Genomic DNA, 21,006 nt, shown 5'->3' with positions numbered 1-21,006 from the left:
AACTCTCTCCAGGCACAGAGGACTTCAGGTGAGGTTGGGCTTTGTTACCAGTGGACCACAGAAAGTGTAGAGCATCTCCTTGGGCAAGGGGCAAATTTGTGCCCACTGTTTAGCAAGAGCCTGGTGAGAGGCTCATCCAGTCTGGGGCCAAAATACTCTGGGAATGTGCGGTTCCCACTCCAGCTGTAGCATCCCCACCACTGAGCACAGCAGTGTCACCAATTCCCATCCAGCTCTGTGGGCCATCCCCCCACGCCCAGCGGGCTGTGCTGGAGGAGGAGGAGGTGAGATTGGGATACTCATCAGCTTTGCCCGAATCCTGCTGCATCCTGAGCCCTGGTTGTGTGGTCTCATCACCCTCTAACGTGGACCCTTCTGTACCAGGGGAAGGGAAATCCTCTCATGGATGTGTGCTGCATCCCAAGGAGGAGGAGGCAAACCCATGACAGGAAAGGTTTGGTTAGAGCGTGGTGTTAACAGTGCCAAGGTCGTGGGTTCAATCCCCATATGGGTCATTCACTCAAGAGCTGGGCTCAATGATCCTTTTGGGTCCCTTCCAACTCTGAGTATTTTATGATTCTATCTCCTGTCCTGAGCTTACAGCCTCAGTACCACGGGAAAAGCAGAACACCTGGAAAACCCCATCTCTGCAGGATGCAAATCCCCTAAAAACTGCTGGTGGAAACACGGGGCAATTATTGAGCCAAAAACCTTTCTCATTCTCCCTGGAGGTTGACAGTGGGCTTGCCACTGGCCGCCCACTCCCAGGCAGCTGCTGCTCAGCTCCTCGATGCTGGGAAATTCACCCTTCCCAGAGGAGCTGGCTCTGGCTGTCAGAGCCTGGGTCAATATATGATAATGGGGCTTTGAAACGGCGCTGCTGCGGGAGCCGCTGCCCAGGACTCTGATTCACAGCTCCCCTCTGGTGCTTTCTCCCGCAGTGTGTACGGGGAAGGAGAATAAAATAAATAAGAGTAGAAGGGAAGGGGAGGAAGGGAGCTTAAATTATAAATGAGTGCTAAGTTTGCAGAACCCCTGTGGGCAGCTCAGTGAAGCGGTGTGGGGATCAGAGGCAGAGTTCCCCTGTGCATCCCCACTTCTGCAAATACAGCCCTGTGGGTCAGGGTGTGCCCAGGGGCACGGCACCGTGCCAGGCTGCCTCTCTCCCTGTTTGCTGCCACCCTCCTGCCCCCACGGGTCAGATCTAGAGGGTGCCATAGTCCCCAGAGGGATTCCCCTGGCACAGACTATAATTAGCATTAGCTGAGAGATGCTAATGAGGTCTGGTGATGATCTGGTTTTGCCACCCCCATGGAGAGGTCTCCACAGGAATGTGCCCTCCCTCGGGTCCAGGGGACTGGGCTGGCTCATGGCAACAGGCAGGGATGGGACCCCCACCCAAGGGTGCTGGTGTGGAGGCGCTGGGGTGTCACAGACCCACAGCCCAGGCAGGCTGGTGTAAGTGGGAGAGCGGTCAATGCCCCATAAATCAGTGTGGGGAGAAGAAGGTGCTGAATCTGTTTCAAAGCCTTTCCCCAATCCCCTCTTTATTTGGGGGCTGCGAGAAAAGTGGTGGCCCCCACCAGCTGAAGGAAAAAGCCTCGTGTGAGGTATTCCACAGGCTCATTCCCGGGGCTGAGAAATGGAGGAGCTCAGCTATATCCACGCAGCTGAAGATGCAAATCCCCAATCCACAAAACAATGGAGATGTTTTGAGGATGGAGCACTGCATGGCTGGGGACTCAGCATGTCCTGCGGGGATCCCAAACTCCGCAGCTCTGCCTCACATACGAGTATTTCGACATTCCCAGCAGCTTCCACAAGATGGACCTCGGAGCGAGAGGAGGTGCCGGGGAGGGGGACCCATCCCATCCCATCCCATCCCACCGCGTCCCGTCCCGTCCCGTCCCGCCTGCCATCCAGAGCAGGCTCGGAGTCCGGCCGGGAGAGCCGCGGCATGGCACGGCCTCCCTGGCTCTGCCTGCTGGCCCTGCTGGGGCTGGGGCTGGGGGCGGGGGGCTCGTCCTCCTGCTGGGACCCTCGGGGGCAGCCCCGCCGCTGCATGCCCGTCTTCGAGAACGCCGCCTTCGGCCGGGCCGTGCAGGCCACCAACACGTGCGGCTCTCCCCCGGAGGATTACTGCCTGCACATGGGCGCGCAGCACGCCAGCGCCCTGTGCCACCGCTGCGACGCCAGCGACCCCCGGCGCCACCACAACGCCTCCTTCCTCACCGACTTCCACAGCCAGGAGGAGAGCACCTGGTGGCAGAGCCAGTCCATGGCCTTTGGCATCCAGTACCCCAACTCGGTCAACATCACCCTGCGCCTGGGTGAGTGCCGGCGGGAGCCCCGCGGGGTCGGTGGAGGGCACAGGCTGCGGTGCGTCCAGAGCAGGGGGCAGAGATGGGGGGTGGGTGCTCCTGCGCCGCGCAGATCTTGCTGTCGGCGCTGGATTAAGGACAGGAGCCTCCCCAGGGCTTTTTTCGGGGGTGTATGGAGGGAGCTGCCCTCTGCAAAGCACTGAAAGGACTCGCGGAGGGTCTGCCCTGCCCATCAGCCCAGCCCCAGGGTGCCAGAGCTGTGCCTGTCTGTGCTGCTTCCCAGCCAGCCGTGCCTGCTCTCCCCTTCACCCCAGGCTGCTTTTTACTGAAGAAGGAAGCCTGCGGAGCAGGAGGCAGATGGTTCCTACCCTGGGAGAGCCTTGCCCGGGGAGGGCGACTACCGTGGGTGCCAAGGCCCCGCCTGTTTCACCCCCGTGCGTTGCTCAGGGTGCCTGGTATGTCTCAGGGTGCCGAGCTCCAGACACACCGTGCAACCCCAGAAGGCTTCCCCAGCTGGCATCCGACCCTCTGTGTTTTAAATATCCTGCAAGCCGCCCACTTGGAGGGTACTTAAACCCAAGGGGCATGCCTGGCATTTTAAAAAGGTTTTATAACATTTTCCTGCCATCTAAACTCTCCTGGCTCTTGGCCAGCGTTGTAAAATCTTCATTCTCTGCAGTCTCCTGCCATCTGCATGCCGAAGGCGGGTAGTGGAGGGGCTGCGGCTGGAGCTGGCGGGGGGACAGCCGAGTGTCGGTGTGGCACTGAGCCGCGCTGGTGCGACCCAGCCTGCTCGGGGTGACGGTGGAAGGTCCGTGCCTGCCCCGGCAGTGACGCTGGAGCTCCCGGCAGGGTGGAGGTCGCTGCTTTCCCAGCGCCCTGCCGGCGGGAGGACATCTGGCCCTGTCCCCGGGCTGGGGCTGGGCTCCCCGCCGGGCACGAGGAGCGGTGCCGGAGGGATCTGCCATCCTCACTCCATGCTCCTGCCAGCCCTGACAGGGGATTTGCCAGCCTCGTGTCCACCTAACGCAGGCTGTCAGATCGTCCCCACTCGGTTGGTGGGTGACCTGGGGCGCAGACCACCCGAATGCAGCCTGTGTGCCTGAGCCAGCTGCCGCCGGGCAACTTTGTGGTCCCAGCTTGGCACAGCGACATGTGTGGGCTTCCTTCCCATTCTCTGTCCTTCTTCCAGCTCTTCCCTGGCTCCTCTGTGGTCCTTCTTGGACCCCACACTCGGGTTTCCTGTGGAGTCCGGTCCCTGTGACTGCCCTTGCTGTGTCTGTCTCTGTTGACACAGCCAAAGCTAAAGCATTGCACCGAGCTCATCTTCCACCCTGTCCCTATAGCCCTTGGTGAGCTGGAGCATCCTCTGCAGCTGTGCCCTTCTTCCTTCCTGGCTCCTGTATCTTGCCATGCTAAAAAGTACCGTCGTGGTGCTTGGCACATCACTGTCTGACCTTTCCCTCAGTTGCCAGGCCCTGTTCTTGTCTCAGCCATAGACATTTTTATTGCTGCCTTAATGCTTTCACTTGGGTTAAAGGGAAAAGCCCTACTGGCCCCTGCAGTCCCCTGGAATGCAGCCTGGGCTGAGTTCTCAATCCTGAGCTCCACGGAGTAATTTGGTGTTTCAGCCCGTGTATTGTGTTCCCCCAGCCCGCCTGTCTGGCTCAGTCACGCCTCTTGTATGTTCTCCAGCGCGGTTACCTGGGGAGCTTATTAAATAAGACATGGGATGACTTGGACAAGACCCGTGTTTACCTGCATTGTTGTTGATTGGCGTTAATTAGATTATGCTCCTTTAAATCTCTCCTTCCCGTGAGGTTCCAGCCATGCCGTTATGGTGCATTGGGCTTGCAGCTGGTCGATCATCCCAAGCGTCCTCAGCTCTTGCGTTCGCCCTGTCAGACGTCAGGAAGGAACCCAAAATATCCGTGGCTTGCAAAGGCAACAGATACCAGGGCTCGTCAGGAAGCAATCTGAATGCCAATGGCTCATTTTGGAGCGTCTAGATCAGGCACTATCTGTGTCTGTGACTCTGATTTTCCTGTGAGATGAGAGCCCGGGGCTGAGGTTTGGCAGGGACTAGAGATGACAGGATATGTAGGTGACATGACTGTCCCACATGCTCCTTTTCTCCTCTCCAGAATTCTCTTCTTGGGGCCCCAGAGCAGTACAAGCTGCAGTTTGGGATCGGGGGGAGGCAGGTGCGCTCTTTGTTCAGGTGATAGCACAGCTGGGAGAGCACCCAGGGGTGCTGGTGCTGCCTGTGCACCCTTCCCAGCATCACTGTCCTGCAGCACATCTGGCTTTGAGACATGTCACACCTGAGCAGCAGAGAGGAGACAGCCAGCCTGGGTTATTTTATATATATATATATATATATATATATATATATATATATATATAATTTTTTTTCCCTAAGGAGGACTTGGCTGATTAAAAAGCCTGTCTGGGGAAAGCACGCGCTCTCTCGTGAAAATTCCTCAGAAAAGTGAATCTCCTCCACCCCAGCTGGAGGCACCAAAACGGGGCTCCCCCGGCCTGGCCGTCCCCTCCCCTCGCACGGGGCCACTCGGGGCAGGGGCGGTTTATTGACACAGCACTGCGGTCCCTTCCTCTCCCAGAGGAAACTGCTCCGGGAGGTGACGGCCTCGACCTCGCTGTTTTGGTAGAAAACCCTCTCGGGACCGCGCTGTCTGGGAACCGGCGCCTGCCAGGCGTGCCCCAGCCCGGGGTGCGGGACAGGGGCACCCCTGCTGTCACCAGCCCGGAGCGCGCCCAGAGGGAGGGGAGAGGCGCAAGGCGAGGGTGGGACAGCCCAGCTGCAGCCCCTTCTTGGCTCTCGTCACCTCCGGGTGGGCTGGGAGCGGGTCTGTCCCCCTCTCCAGGCGCTCTGCCGGGCGCTTCCCGCATCCCTGATGGGATGCAGCTGCTTTTCCCAGCGCTGGTAGCCGGCTGCCTCGGCTCCCCCGCAGCAAAGTCGCAGCACATACGCGACAGTATTCATATGGGCCCAATTAAAGGCTTGTTTTCCTAGTCCCGGAATAACCCCTCTAACATTCCCAACTCATTATCTTTTCAAATAAAGCCAAAACCTTGCAGCTAATTGTTTTGTGCTGTCAGGAGTGGTGCTGTTATGGAGCAATCCGGGCTTTGAGCTGGTCCTTCATCTCCGGCAATTAAGTGGGTCTGATGTTCACTTTGGTGTTTCCTCTTTTCCTTTCTGCTAATTCTTTCGAGCTCTTTCAGAGCTTGCTGGACGCCCCAGGGATTGGTGGCCTCTCTTTGTCTTCATCCCAGCAAAGATGGAAGTGATGCCGGGTCCTGGCATGCTGGGAAGGGATTGGCCTTGACCCCTTCCAGCTCTCTATCCCTAAAGCACTACTGCCCTGGGGATGCTGTGGGCCAAACTCTCCCCCACAGCTGCTGGATAGAGCCTGGATTTGGAGCTGCTCTTTGCCCATGCAGCCCACCCAGTGCACCCACACAAGGGGTGGGCACTGCATTGGGGCGAGATCCAGCTCGGATCTGGACAGGGTTTGGGCCGCACCGAGGAGGAGCGGGTGGTGATCTGTCCACGTTTAGCTGCGGTGGACGCCGTGGGGATAACTCAGGCTGCGGTGCCCCTCGGGTGGCCGGCAGAGGGTCACAGCTTGGTGGGTCCGTCCCCAGGCAAAGCCTACGAGATCACCTACGTGCGGCTGAAGTTCCACACCAGCCGCCCCGAGAGCTTCGCCATCTACAAGCGCAGCCGCGCCGAGGGGCCCTGGGTGCCCTTCCAGTTCTACAGCGCGTCCTGCCAGAAGACCTACGGGAAGCGGCCGCGGCAGTACCTGCGGCCGGGCGAGGACGAGCAGGTGGCCTTCTGCAGCGACGAGTTCAGCGACATCTCCCCGCTGAGCGGGGGCAACGTGGCCTTCTCCACCCTGGAGGGACGGCCCAGCGCCTACAACTTTGATGGAAGCCCCGCATTGCAGGTGCCACCAGGGTGGGAGGAGGGCTGGTGCATGGACCCTTGGGATCGAGGGCATTGTTACACCCACCCAGGGTAAAAGTGCTGGAGATGTGCTGCATCCCTGCTTGAAAAACTGCGGGGTGTGTCCCGGTTGGGGTGGGAGCTGGTGGCCCAGACCTCTCCACCAAGGTGCCATCCCCATGTCCCCTGCAGGAGTGGGTGACAGTCACTGACCTGCTCATCTCCTTGAACCGGCTCAACACATTTGGGGATGACATCTTCAAGGACCCCAAGGTGCTGCAGTCGTACTACTATGCCATATCTGACTTCTCCGTTGGTGGCAGGTAAGGGGGAACCTTCTTGGGGCTGTGGGACTGGGGCAGCTGCTCCCCACCTCAGTGGGGAATTGTGATTTTGGGGCAAACCGCTCAGATGTGGCTTCCTCCATGTGTAAACTGTGTAAATGGAGCTGGAAGAGCAGAGTGATTAGACCTGAGGACCTCCCAGCTGTGCAGAAAGGTTGTCTTTTCCCCACTAGCCCACCCCATGTGCCACCAGCTGTATTTGCTTTATTACCTCCCAGCCAATGGCTTTTAATGGCGCTGGGGCTCGTGTTGCTTCTCCTGTGACCCTGCTGGTCCCTGGGCACTACAAAAGGGGAGTCCTGGGGTTCAAGTGCAAAGTTGACCTGAGGCTGCTGGAGGAGCTTGGAGTCAGCATGGCCATAGGCAGAGAAGCTGGAACAGCTGCCAGCGGGAATGGGCAGCAGATGCGGGATAGAGATGCAGGTGGCACCCACTTGGCGCTGCCTGTGGGCTGTGCTGCACATGCCCTTCCCCAGCTGGGAGCAGTGGAAAATTTCCCTGTCCCAGGAGCGCTGTCTGCCCTAGACGCCGGGGCTGGGACAGCTCCCAGCCAGCCAGCAAACCTGTAGCTGTTGTCCCACCTCTGGGGTCAGCAGCTGGAGCTGGTTAGCACGGGCCACCCACGGCGTGTCACCTCCCGACTGGCCGGGCTGGGACACGAGGGGCGGCCTCAAGGCCAGCACAGCCCGAGCTGCTCTCACCCCGCAGCCAGCCCGGTAGCAGGGTCACACACTGCACAGCCTGGGCACCGTCCCACTGCTGCTGCTGCTGCCCGCACCGGTGCCGTGCTCAGGGGGGCTGCCCCACGCCGGGGTCTCGCCGCAGGTGCAAATGCAACGGCCACGCCAGCGAGTGCGCGCCGGACGAGGCCGGGCAGCTGGTGTGCGTGTGCCAGCACCACACGGCCGGCACCGACTGCCAGCGCTGCCAGCCCTTCTTCCAGGACAGGCCCTGGGCACGCGGCACGGCCGAGGCTGCCAACGAGTGTCTCCGTGAGTATCGCCCGCGCTGCCATCGTGCCCACGGCGGTGGCTGGCCCTGATGGGCCGCGCTGGGGCTGCACCAGCTCATCTGGCACCTCCTGCCCTTCCTGCACCTGCTCCGTTTTGGGAGGGAGGATTTGTACCCCGGGGCTTCCCTTCGCGGCAGCACCCCGAGTATTCCCATTGCCCCACGAGTGCAGCCATCTGCTCCGTGCACGCTGCTGCATCCACCTGTGCTCCAAGGGCAGAGGGCACCGCCGAAAGCTCTCGCTGCTGAACCACGGGGTCCCTGTGGCTCATCCGACCCCACAGGAGGTTGCCGTAACCTCCGGTGCTCACCCATCCTCCCGCCTCTCCCGCAGCTTGCAACTGCAGCGGCCGCTCCGAGGAGTGTTTCTACGACCGGGAGCTGTTCCGGCGCAGCGGGCACGGGGGACACTGCCGCAACTGCCGCGACAACACGGCCGGGCCCCACTGCGAGAGCTGCAGGCAGAACTACTACCGCTGGGAGCCGCAGGGAGCCTGCCAGCCCTGCCACTGCCACCCCGCAGGTGCGTGAGGCTGCGCCCAGCCGGGCTCCGGCTGCAGGAGCGCTGCCCCAGCTGGAGTTTGCCGGGAGGGATGGTGTTGGTGGGTTCTCTCTTGCTCGGGGTTTCCCGTCCTGTGTCTCTCCCTGGCTGGGGTTGAGCCTCAGGGCTGGCCGGGGTCCCCACAGGGTCCCTGCAGCCCCAGTGCGACAGCTCGGGGAGCTGCGTCTGCAAAGCCAACGTGACGGGCTGGAAGTGTGAGCGCTGCAAGGACGGCTACCACAGCCTCAGCGAAGGTGACTGCAGGTGAGGAGGAGCCCGGCGCTGGGCAGGAGCAGCGGGATGGGACCGGGCCTCACCTCCTGCCTTTATCTCACCCCATCCAGACCCTGCACCTGTGACCCCGCGGGCAGCGTGGGCACCTGCGACCCCAACACGGGGCACTGCACCTGCAAGGAGAGGGTGGAGGGGCACTTGTGCAACAGGTCAGCACCGTGGCCCTGGCATGGGGACAGGAACCCTGTCCTTTCCAGTCTTGGAATTGGTGGCAAGGCTGTGGAGCTGCATTCCTCTGGACCACTGGGACTGGGCTCACCAGGAGCTGCCACCTGTGTCCCACACACAGAGACACTGCTGCGGTTCCCTGCAGCTCTGCCTGCTCTGTGCCACGAGCTCCTGTTTCCTCCCTGTGTCCAGGTGCCAGCCGGGCTGGTTTAACCTGCAGCCCCACAACCCCATCGGCTGCACCAGCTGCTTCTGTTACGGCCACTCCAGCGCCTGCAGGGCGGCAGATGGCTACGAGGAGATTCACATCCGCTCCGACTTCAGCCAAGGCAACGACACCCCCCGGCTCCGGGTGAAACCGAGGGCACTGCTCTGCCAATTTCAGCCAAAAATGTTTGGGAAGGATGTAGCTGAGTGTCCCTCTTTGGGGCTGAGCGTCCCCAAGGTGGTGGTGATGGAGAGGGTTTTCTCTGGCTCGCCCCTGTTTTACTGTTTAATCCCTGCTTCTGCCCCAGCTCTGTGGGGACAGGCTCTCCGTGACTCCCCGTGGCATCCCTCCGTGCCAACCTGCTCCTGCAGCTGTGCACGGCTCAGGGAGAGCCGTGCGGCCAGGCACGGACATTCCACCAACAAAAGGGACTGAAGGAGCACTAAAAATCAGCTCAGGAAGATTAAAAAAAAAAAAACAACAGGATGGAGCCTGCCGGGAACTTTCCCAATTATTCCCCTCTCTCCCCACGCTCGGCCGGGATGTGGCGGTGCGGCCGGGCGGGCTGGATGGGATGCTTTTAGCTCGGCGGCTGGCAGGGCTGGATGCGTGCGGGATGCTCGGGGAAACCCTGCCATCTGCCGCGCATCCCGGCGTGTGCAGCCCCGCTGCGGGGACGCCGCAGGGACGGGCACCCACGGCGGGCACCCCGCTCTGCCTCGCCTCTTCCCAGATGGATACCAGCGCGCCAGGCACGGGTGGATCTCAATTGCCTTTAAACCGCGCTGCCAATTGCTGTGCTGCTGGAATGTCTTCCTCAGCCTTGAAACAGAGCCAGGCTTTAAACCGAGACTTTTTTTTTTTTTTCCCCCCCACCCTTCGCACAGCCAATTTGGGGCTGCTCCTCTGGGGACTGGTTCGGCAATCTCCGAGCTGAGATGCAACCACAGCGCCCTCCTAAAGGCCCGCTCCCCAAAACATTCCCCAGACCACAGCGGAGGGGGAATTGGGTGGAATTTTCTTATACTGGGTGAAAGTATAAACTGGGGATAATTTGATAACAGAGCACAGTGCACTTGAGAGATTTCCAAGTGTTTGTCCTGCAGGCCTGGAAGAAATAACTAACCCTGCGGAGTGGGGGAGTTTAACTGGTTTCTTAACAACTTAATGCAATTACACCCTGTCTCTTCTGGGCTTCTCCAGCATTTCTCCTCAGGCTTCCTGCGCTCACCAGCCCACAGTAATGTTAGAATGGAAGCACAGGCGGGGGTGCAAAAGTTTAAAGATAATCATTTCCTCTAAATCTAAGAAAATAAATAGACGAGGGGTGGTTAAGGCCACCCTCCAGTGCATGAGAGCACAGAGCCCGAGTGGAACAGAGTGTTACAAAGTGCTGGCCCCTTCCAAGAGTCGAGAGAGTGCTGGGAGGAGGGACAGAGCCCCTGAAAGCAGCACCCTGCTGGTGCTGTGCTGGCAGGGACTCACCGCTCCCTTAGCTGTGCACTGTCACTTTGTCCTGTCACACAGGGCTGGAGGGCTGGGCTGCCACAGCTCCAGGCAGGACAGACCTGCCTCTGCGCTGGGCTGGCCGGGAGATCATCACCGAGTGGGACAGAGAGGAGCCAGTGGATTTTCTTGCACCAGGTATTGTGTGTGCTCGGTCCCTGGGGGCTGCTCTGCCGTGAGGACCCCCGGTGCTCTTGTCCCACTGCTGTGCTGGTGCAGGAGGCCCTGGGCTCCGTTCCAGAGCTGAGCATGTTTCTGTAGCAGAAGATAGTGGGGGTATTGAACAGTGAACCAGGACTCCAGGAGGGCAGGTTGGAGCTGGCACCACTCTAGGAGGGTGGCTGTGGATCCTCACGATAGCCGTGGGAATAGGACTGCACTTGCAGAGCTGGTGCCTCCATGTCCTACAGACTTGGCTCTTCTCTCCCCTCACAGAGAAGTTTCTGCAGAACCAGCGCCTCAGTTACGGGCAGCTCCTGTCCCTGCTGCTGGGGGTGGAGAACGGGACAAGAACAGAAACCGGGGTGCCCCTGCTCCAGGTCCAGCTGCTGCTGGAGGGTGAAGGGATGGAGATCACCATGTCCAGCACCAAGAGCCAGCCTCAGCATGGAAAGCAGGCTGTCACCTTCAGGTACCCATCACGGCATCTTGGGGAGCCTCAGTGCCTGATTTGTCTGGGCTGCCCGGTCCCTGGGGGTTCTTCCCGTCAGGGATTTAACTGTGCTGTGCCCGGGTCCCAGCCAGGAGCCAAGCTGTCCTGCAGCACCTGGCTCAGGCTGGCCCTGTCCTGCCCCCCACACTCCCTCTCCAACAGGCTGCACGAGGCAGAGGAGGGTGCAGAGCCTTTGCTGTCGGCCTTCAGCTTCCAGCGCCTGCTCTCCAACCTGACCGCCCTCCGCCTCCGCGTGAGCCGCGGCCCCGTGCGAGGTGGGTGTCTCCACAAAACACCCCCGTGGAGACCAAACCGGGGTGGGACTGGGGACATCGAGGCAGCATCAGGCTCTCGAGGGTGAGAGGGACTGTAGGGGTTGTTTCGAGGCAGGGGCTGCCTCCTCTCTGTGAACACCCCTAGGCTCTAAAAGAATTATTATTTTGGAGTTAAATATTTTGGGGTCTCCTGGAGCATTTCAGAGCGGAGCAGAGGTTGCACCATCCCGTTCCCACACCGCTCTTCCCTCTCACAGGCAGGTTATCCCTGAGCAGGGTCCAGCTCACGTCCGCTCGCCCCGGGCCAGGCACACGGGCGGGCTGGGTGGAGGAGTGCACGTGTCCCACGGGATACACCGGACAGTTCTGCCAGTCCTGCGCACCTGGATTCAAGAGGGAGATCCCATTCGGCGGCCCCTTTGTCAGCTGCGTGCCCTGCACCTGCAACCAGCACGGGGACTGCCACCCCCTCACAGGTGTGCACCCCCCAGCCCCTCCACTCACCTGTTGCTCCGTGTTGTGGGTGACAAATCCATGCTTTTGCTTGTTCTGAGGGAAGCTGGAAACCATCGGTGAGGTTGTGGTTCCCAAAATTTGCATGTGGAATTGCTTGGGTGGTTCCTAGGGGCAGGGTTCATAACTGCAAAGCTAGAGATAATTAATGAAGTGCAATAATGGTGGTAATTTATAATTAGAGGAGCATTTTTCGTGATACTTTATGGCCTTTAAGGAGGAGAAGGGAAGGGTGCTGGTCCTCTGAGGAATGGGGGAGCAGAGAGGGTTTTCCTAGGGTGGATCTCACAGGCAGCACCACTGTCCGATGAGAGGAGCAGGACTGGGCACAGCTCTGGAATCTGCAAACTGAGGGTTAACCTGAGCAGAGAAACAAGGAAAAAAAGCAGGAAAATGCAGAACTGCCAGGCCTGAGCAAAGACACCAGAAGAGCCAGCTCTTGTGCTGCCAGCCCAACCCCTCGGCGGCCGGTTCTCATGATGTGCGGCCAGGATGGAGAGGGCTGGAGGAGGCAGAGTGCTCGGCGAATGCCCCTGCCCTGCCCAGGAAAACACGGCGGCAGCTCTGCAAAGCCGCCCTCATCCCGCAGAGCCGGGGCTGGCGCCGCCGACTGCACAATCCCCAGGGATGGGGCCAGGCTTCTGATGTTCCGGCCTGGGCGCTGCCAGCCCGCGCACTTCCTTTAGTTTATTTTTCCACTTCTTCCTGCCACCCGCTTTTTCTTTCTTTTCCATCGTCTGACTCTGCCTGGATGTGGGAAAAATGGAACAACACCCCCTCCTGCGCAGCCTTCCCGTCGTGACCCTACCCCACAAAACACGGGGGAAAATCCTCCCCCCTGTCTCCTCTCTCCCCAGTGAAGCAGAGCATCTGCCCGGAGGTTCCTGGAGCACTCTTCCTCCTCTTCCTCCCTCTCCTCCTCACAGCCGATTTCGGGAGGCTGACTCACCGGCTCGGCTCGCTCTGGAGATGCTCCCCGGTGGGTGCCGGGCCGGCTGCTTGTGTTTTCCGAGCCAGGCTGGAAAGGACGCGCCTCGACGCTGAGAAATGTGTTGTGGATTACGGCAGGCGCCGGCAGCCTCCGCACACATTGCTGGTGCCGTCTGTGCCAGCGCCGCCTCGCCCCTGCGGCCTCCGTGTCCTCTCCAAAACCTTCTCCCTTGACCAAACACAGGGCAAGGAGGGAAAATGTTCCGAGTACTGGCTGGAGATGTGCAACCCCGCGGCTGGAGCTGCACGTTCCTCTTGCCACGCCGGGCTCTCTATCCCTCCCGCAGTCCCTGCTGTTATTCGGGCTGGGTTTTCGCAGACCCTGAGCTCGGTTTTCCTCCCCGCAGGGCACTGCCAGTGCTCGCACAACACAGAGGGTCCCTCCTGCGAGCGCTGCAGCCCCGGCTTCTACGGCAACCCCTTCGTAGGGCGCTCTGATGATTGCAAGCCCTGCCCGTGCCCCGGCCGCTCGCCCTGCACCGAGGTGCCCAGCAGTGGGGAGGTGGTCTGCACCCACTGCCCCCCGGGGCAGAGAGGTGAGGCTGGGGCCGGGCGGGCACAGGGGCTGTGGGCATGGTCAGCACGGCTGGATCCTCCCTGCCTTCCCCAGGAAAACGCTGTGAGCTCTGCGATGACGGGTTTTTCGGGGACCCCCTGGGGCAGAGAGGTCCCGTGCATCCCTGCGAGCCCTGCCAGTGTCATGGGAACGTGGATCTCAATGCCGTGGGGAACTGTGACCCCGTGTCTGGCCGGTGCCTGCGCTGCCTGTACAACACCATGGGCGATCGCTGCGAGAGGTGTCGGCCGGGCTTCTACGGGGATGCGCTGGCTCCCGGCCCTGCTGGGAAGTGTGCACGTACGTACAGCCCCCGGGCACAGCTCACCTGCAGCCCAAATCCTCCCAGCAGCGAAGGCAGAGGGGATGCCCAGCAGGTTCAGGGGTTGATGGATGGTCCAGGTTACTCCAGTGTCTTCCAGAATGTTCTTTGCCTTCTTGCTCCACTGTGATCCCTCCCCAGAGATACTCCGGCCCGCAGGGGCTCTTTCTCTTGGAGCTATGGTTGATGTGGGAATGTGGCTCTCTACGTTGTCAGGAGCCCAGCCCCAGCGCCCCATTCCTGCAGTCCTATCCACCAGCCCCATGCTGGGTTTTAAGGGTTATTTTGTCTCCCATAGCTTGTGATTGCAACCCCAACGGCTCAGACCCGAGGCTGGAGGGCTGCGATCCTGTCACGGGCCAGTGCCACTGCCTCCCACATGTGACAGGCAGAGCCTGTGGGCAGTGCCAGTCCGGCTACTACGGCCTGGAGCCCACCATGGGGTGCAAGAGGTATGTGGGGCATGGCATGGGGCTGCCAGGAGCCAGCAATGCCCCACGTTCCCAGCTCTGCTCTGTGCATTGATTGCCTGCTCACAACCCTCCACTTCTCATGCCAGCTGTGAGTGCCACCCAACAGGGTCACGGGAGAGCGGGTGCCACGTGCTGACAGGGCAGTGCCCCTGCCAACCAGGTGTCACAGGGAGGAAATGCGATCGATGCCAGCACGGCTTCTTTGGCTTCTCTGCCAGGGGCTGCCGAGGTAACGGGAATGGGGACTGCGTCTTTGTCCCTAAAGCAGGGCTGGCAGCCACAGCGTGATGCCTTTCTGCCACCACTGCAGCCTGCAACTGCTCCCCGCTGGGCTCCATCACCCCGCAGTGCCATGAGAACAGCACCTGCCTCTGCCACCCTGGCTTCGTGGGCTACAAGTGTGACCGGTGCCAGGCCAACTTCTTCCTCGACCCACTGAGCTCCCGCTGCCAGCAGTGCCCTGCCTGCTACGGGCTGGTGAAGGACGAGGTACAGCCTGTGCTCTGCTGAGACACGGCACCCCACCCTTGCAGTGCCCCCCTGTCCCCCCATGTCCCCATGTGTCTCGCCCGCAGGCTGACAGGCTGAAGGCCAGGCTGCAGGAGATGGAGGAATGGCTGCAGAAACCAGGCTGTGACACCCACCCGGGCCAGTCTGCCATGCTGGGAGATGCACCCCGTGGAGATGGGCTGCCTGCTCCACACCTCCTGAGAGGTACGGGGGACTGTCCTTCCTTCCACCTGTTTCACCCTCTGCTCCCTCAGGGCGCTGTGACGTGCTGGGTGGGTGCAAGGAGGTCCCAGGTGAGCGCTGGGCTCAGTGTGGTGTGACCTGGGGGGAGGGCAGGGGAGGGGACATGCCTTTTTGGGAGGACAGAGCTCTGCAGGGATGCTCACACCACTGAGGTCTTGGAGCAGGCAGTGATGGGCCTTATTGGGGACTGAGCACCAACACATGGGTGCCCTTTGGGTGCTGAATGTTTGGGTCCCTCCTGAGCACCCAGAGGGACAGTATTCCCCTTTCATTACTAGGTGTGAGGCAGGGGCTGGGGCACGGGGCAGCTCCACAGGGAAGCAGGGAGCCCTGAGCAACCCCAATGGGCAACCAGATGCTTGTGCTGCCCACAGGTGCCTGGGCCACCCTCTTGGTACAGGTGGGGCAGCTGGCAGGGGCACTGAACACTGCACGAGGCCGTCTCACCAACACCAGCCGGGCCACCAGCTGCTCTGATCACGGACCCCCCAAGACCTGCACCCTGCTCTCGGAGATCGGGGCCGTGCTGCAGTCGGCACAGCAGGAGATCCTGCATGCTGCCAACATCCTGGCTACCACGGTGGGGACTCTCAGCGGCCCTGGGCTCCCGAGGGGGCTGGTGGCAATCCTGGGGGCACGGGGATGTGATGTCACACGGGGTGGGATGTGACCAGCAGAGTGGGTGACCCTGGGGTCCATGTGGATATAGCCCTCCTTGCAGCTGAGTCAGGAGATATTTTCCTTGCGTCTAGTCCTTTGGGAGGGTCTTGGTGGTGCTGGGCTGGCAGGGTCCAGGGGTGCCTGCTCCCTGCCAGGGTCTCAGTGCTGCTGTTTGCGTTCCAAGGAGATTCCCCAAGAAATCCTACAGCAGCCCACAAACTGGAGCCACTTGGCACTGGAGGCTCAGGCTCTGTCCAAGAGGTAAGATTCGAAGAGGCAGAGGAAGCTGTCAGCCCAGCTGCGGATGCAGGGGGCCCACTCCTTTGCCAGGAGGCCCATCCTGATGTCCTGTCTCCGGGTGTCCTTGTCCCTGCAGCCACAAGGACTCCGTGGCACAGGTGGAGGCAGTGGTCAGGAGAGCACTGCGTGCCTCCGATGCTAGCTCCGAGCTCCTGCGGAACCTGCTGGAGGGGAACACAACACGGGACATGCAGTACAAGCTGGAGGCTGGGTGAGGGGCTGGCAGCAAGGAGGGCTGGCAGGGCACCATGTCCCCTTTCCTCTGGCCAGGTCCCTATTACCGTGATTTGGCACCTGCCAAGGTGCTGAGCACCTTCAAACTCATTGCACCACAGTGCTGTAAAGCAGAGGGACAGGGTGCTGGGTGGGTTCAGGAAAAGCCCCCAGAATTTCCATGCCCATGTCCAGGGCCAGCAGGGAGTTGTCCTCATCCTTCAAGGGACCAGAGGGCCCTGGCTGACAGCAGTGTCCTGTCCATGCAGGTATGAGGAAATCCAGCGGGCGCAGGAGGAGCTGGGTGCTGGCATGGCAGAGGTGGCAGTGGAGGCCAGGAGAGCTTTGGCAGCTGTGGAACAGGCACATGCTGACCTGGCTGAGAGACTTTTGCAGGTGGCTGCTCTGGGGAAGGTGAGCAGCACCCCAGCTCCAGCTCCTGCTGGCGTTCCTACCTCCTGCTTTACCAGTGCTGCCGCCTGAGCTGGGAGATGATCTCACGGAGCCTTTGGCACTCCTGATCCTGCAGAAGGTGCCGCCAATGCAGGCTGCAGACCTGGAACAGGACCTGGCACTGCTGGAGCAGGCAGCAGCAGCCCAGGAGCCGTTGGCTCAGCAGGCTGTGGAGGCATCCCGCACACTGGCAGCTGGATTGCGCCTGCAGCTGCAAAGGGCTCGTGGCTTCAAGCAGGTAAGTGCTGCTCACGTGAATGGGGAGCCCCATCCCTGCTGCTCCAGCAACTGGAGGGACCATGCCTGCAGCCAGGGAGCTGGGAGAGGATGTTTTGGGACACATCTTCCCTTGGGCTCCCAGATGTCCCTAGGAGCTTGCCTGCCAAATGGGAGCAGGCTGAATCCCATATTCCCCAGCAGGGTGCAGCTCTTCACCCACTCCCCAGTCTCATTCCTCCTCTCCTCCCTCTCCCAGCTGCAGGACCAGGCTGGCTCTGCCCGTGACGTGGCCACCACGGCTGTCTCCCAAGGAAAAGCTGTGCTCTCCGATGCAGAGTCCCTCCTGGCCAGCTTGGAAGGTAAAAGGCACCAGTCAGAGCATCTCCAGCCACAACTTGGCTCTCACCAGGTGACAAGGGGAGAAGTGGACAGTTTGGTGACGGCCAGGTTGTTCCCATAGGCATGAAGAAGGTGCTGGGGCATAGGAAGAGTCAGGCGGCCCTGAGGAGGAGGATGGCCACTGTGCGGGACAGAGTGATGGTGGATGCTCAGAGGAAGATTAAACAGGCAGAGAAGACACTGGGAAACTCCCTGTCCATCTCCACCACAGCACAGAGGACAGCTGGGGAGGCCGAGCAAGTCTCTGAGGAGAGCGCCAAGGTCCGAGCTGAGGGATGTGGGGTGGAGCTGCTGGGTATGGCCAGGCTGGCAGCCATCACCTAGAGAGCCCAGGCTGCTGCAGGCAGGGCTGCGTGTCCCCAGGTGACTGTTCCCATCTCTGTCCCTTTGCAGAGGGCACAGGCTGTGCTGCAGGAGAGCAAACAGGCTCTCAAACGCGCCAGCCAGCTCGCCAAGCGTGCCAACGAGACCCAGCGGGAGCTCTCCCGGCAGGAGCACATGGCTGAGAAGCTCAGGGGAGACCTGGAGGAAGCACAGCAGGTCAGTCGGGTCCCCTCAGGCAGGCTGTGTCCTCCAGAGCATGGAGCAGCTCTGCCCACAGCCCAAAGCACAGGGAACAACCTGGCTCGTGAGCTTGACTGTAGGGACAATGCACTGGGGACGTTCTCTCCTCTACCACCCAGCCAAGGGTCAATGGTGTCCTCGATCTGGGTGTCTGTTTCTGTTGGAAGGTTGCGTCAGAGGTGAGTGAGATGGCAAAAAGTCTCCAGGAAGCCCGGGGCTCGCTCATGTCAGACATCGAGACCCTGAACAACCTGCTGAACAGCCTAGGTGAGACCAGGGGGGAAATGGGGTGCAGGATCCAGGGAAAGGGCTGGGCTCTTGGGGGCCGGGGCTCTCCTGCTCACTGGTACTCCTGCTTGGTGGCCATCCAGGCTGAGCTGGGTGCTCTTTGCGTGAGATCATCCATGGTCTCAGCAAAGCTTCTTGAGGAAAATCCTCATGAAGAATGAATTGGGGCTTGCTGAATGTGTGTGCTCGTGTCTCCTCTGGGTACACTGATCTCCCTTGGGATCCTTAGGGGGAGCAAGGCTGGCAAAGTCCCTTTGGGACTGAGGGCTGTGCTAGACTCGGTTTGCTCCTTGTTGCTGGCTGGTCTTGCTCCAACTCCTTCCGCTTTTACCACCTGGGTATGTACCATTTCTGAGCATTCCAGGACTCTTGCATCCAAGAAATTTTGCAAAAGGGTGGAAACCATGACCCACTTATAAGAGAGAGAGAAGTGCCCAGGCCCTGCCTGGAGCCACAGTTCTCTTTGCTTATCTGTGATCAGTGAGAAGCTGCAAAGCCTCCATGCCCTGCTGCACCCACTCCCTATAGTTTGCCTGGTGCCATGGAGTACATCCAGAACATCTCCTGTCCAGCTCTCTGCTCTCATCCCTGCCTTCTCCCCCCTTGCCCAGGTAACCTGGAGCAGGACATGGATGTGGACGCGGTGCTGAGCGCTGGGAGGCTGCAGCTGGAGCAGCTGTGGCTGCGCCTGGCTGCACCGGGAGCCCTGGCTGGCCAGCTCAGCCGGCTGCAGCAGGAGGCAGCACGGCAGCAGGAGAAGATCCAAGCATTTGAGAGCGACTTGGCTGAGATCCGGGCCGACAAGCAGAACTTGGAGGACATTTTGCGGAGTCTCCCTGAGAGCTGCTCCAAGTGACAGGTCGCTGGCTGCTGCCACATGGCCTCTGTGCCCACCCTGCACAGGGAATGGCAGAGGGAAGGACACTGCACTCACCAGCATCAATCCCTCACACTGCTCTCCCTACAGTATCACACCCCAGGTCCTTATCCACACCTGCTCAGGCTCTGCATCCCAAGCACTCTGCAGCATGATTCCAGCCACCGCCCCCATCCTTGGGATGGGGGACACCCACCTACCAGGGACCACCGGTGTTTCTGTGCAGGATACAGAGCCATTCCAGAGCTGATCCCTCACTGCAGGGTGAACACAGAATCCTCACAGATCTCCTCCATCCCTTCTTTCCCATTGCAGCACGGCGCACTGGGCAAGGACAATTTCCCGAGTATGTAACGTACCCAAGCTGTACTGCCCAGCACTCCCTCCTGCCCCAGGAGACGAGAGAGGCTCTCAGACGCGTGCTGGAAGCTGGTCCTGCTGCACAGCACCCTGCAGTGTCATGCTCACGGGCTGCGGTCACAGAGGTGCAGAGAGGAATCCTGGTGAAGCCAGGCAGAGAGCTGCTCGCCGGAGGGCACACAGCTCGCCTGCTTCCCAAGGGAAGGGAGTTCACAGCAGGGAGGGCTAAATTAATGAGCAGAAACAAAGCAGAGGCAAAGATGGATCCTCACCCAGCTCCTGGAATGCAGGTGGGACATCCTCAGCCTGCTTGAGGAGATCACTACGAGATCTTGCTGTTGTCATTCTCACTGAATGTCACCAGGCACGGCTATAAACCAGCAAATTGCCACCAGTCCCAGGGGCTGGGTGGCAGAGATGCAGGCAAGGGAGGTGTGAGAGCAGCAGCACCCACAGCCCCACATTAGCACCTGTGCCCCACCGCAGAGGAGCTGGCTGGTGGCAGCAGGCTGCGCAGCCAGGGCGGGCTGGAGGGGGAACAGCAGGACACCCGCTCCTTCCTGTGTCACTCCCACGGCGTGGCAGAGGTCAGTGGCTGTATTGCCTTTAAAGGAAAGGCATCCATGTTCCCCTGTGCTCCCGTGTGGGCTGGGCTGCAGGACAAGCCAGGTCCTGGCTCAGCCCACCTTGTGCTGGCTGTGCCGTGACTCCAGGTAGCTGAAGTCATTCCCATAAGGCCAGAAACGAGTCCCCAGGCTGGAGCGTGCTTCATTTTTTTAACCGGTTTTGCCTATGTTTCTCTGCTCACAGTGCTGCAAATCAGGTTTGCTAAAGTCTTGTGTAATTTATGTAAAATTGCTGCCATCGATGTCGAATTCCCCCAGCAACATCTCTGGTGAGTCCAGTGGTCTGGAAAGAACACAGGATCTTCCTACTGAGAACAAAGCCATCATCCTTCTAATTCTGCACAAAACCTGCCCAAGGAGTGGGGTGCCAGAGCTGCAGTTCTGTGGGGGTGTGATGGCAGGGGCTCCCCTGCTGCTGCCCGAGGACAGCTCTGGGAAAGCAAAGCCATGAAACAGCGAGGGCACAGCGTGATCCGGCCTGGCCAGAGGCAGGGAGCCATGGCCACTTACTGTCTCTCTGGGAGGACAATTATACATCTCCAGTGAGCACACAAATTTGCTGCTCTTACAGAAATGTCAAGCCTCTGCTGTGTGCCTGCTGCTGAAGATGTGGTTCACGCTGCCTCCTGCTCTCTCTGGAACTCCGTGTTTTCAGCCGGTGCCACCTGCCTAGAGCTGTATCCATTAAAAATTCTTAATATAACACACAGCTCTCCATCCAGGGTGTGTGGCAGCAGGAGAGCACACTGTACCCGAGCTTGCTGCTTTTAAAGAGCAGGGGTTGAAATGCGGCTGCATTTGGGGTGACGAGGGGGAAGATGTCTGAAAATTCCCACTAAACTCCACGTTAGTACACGATTTTAACATAAGGTGTCAGGCTGCCACCGCGGGGGCGTGCGACCCTGGCCGGGACACGCATGGCCGGGACACGCATCACCTCAGCCGTGACTGTCCCTCGACCCATCCCTTTCCCCTGCTCGAGCTCCAGGGTTTATCCAGCGCCTGGAAGCGGCTGTTCCATCCCAGCCCTGTCCCTCTGCCGCCGGTACCGGCGGGGCGATGCCGTTCCCGGGGCAGCTCCGGAGCGATCCCCGCCGTCCCGGAGCCGCGCCCGGCGGGCGGTGCGGGCAGAGGGAGCCGGTCC

The 21,006-nt window shown here is 60.4% G+C and overlaps 1 protein-coding gene across 2 annotated transcripts; it reads left to right on the top strand.

The window, feature by feature from the left end:
• The first annotated feature begins 1,957 nt into the window (after window positions 1-1,957).
• On the top strand, window positions 1,958-20,548 carry LAMC3 (laminin subunit gamma 3). Of its 2 annotated transcripts, none has more exons than XM_040083278.1 (28): window positions 1,958-2,330; window positions 5,994-6,298; window positions 6,490-6,620; window positions 7,467-7,633; window positions 7,987-8,175; window positions 8,340-8,457; window positions 8,538-8,636; window positions 8,848-8,984; window positions 10,391-10,507; window positions 10,805-11,000; window positions 11,184-11,296; window positions 11,554-11,772; window positions 13,147-13,335; window positions 13,410-13,655; window positions 13,976-14,129; window positions 14,237-14,379; window positions 14,461-14,639; window positions 14,726-14,864; window positions 15,278-15,483; window positions 15,748-15,824; window positions 15,940-16,074; window positions 16,346-16,490; window positions 16,606-16,767; window positions 17,005-17,107; window positions 17,209-17,408; window positions 17,541-17,687; window positions 17,879-17,978; window positions 18,611-20,548. In XM_040083278.1, exons 1-28 carry the CDS (start codon window positions 1,958-1,960, stop codon window positions 18,853-18,855), a joined length of 4,734 nt encoding a protein of 1,577 aa, XP_039939212.1. In that variant the 3' UTR covers window positions 18,856-20,548. The 2 variants fall into 2 exon arrangements, with proteins under 2 accessions (XP_039939212.1, XP_039939214.1); XM_040083280.2 differs by having other exon boundaries at window positions 2,073-2,330; window positions 15,751-15,824.
• The last annotated feature ends 458 nt before the right edge of the window (window positions 20,549-21,006 follow it).

The sequence above is a fragment of the Hirundo rustica genome, chromosome 20 (genome assembly GCF_015227805.2).
Source record: "Hirundo rustica isolate bHirRus1 chromosome 20, bHirRus1.pri.v3, whole genome shotgun sequence".
NCBI classification, from domain to species: domain Eukaryota; kingdom Metazoa; phylum Chordata; class Aves; order Passeriformes; family Hirundinidae; genus Hirundo; species Hirundo rustica.
This window is presented reverse-complemented; position numbering and strand designations above follow the sequence as displayed.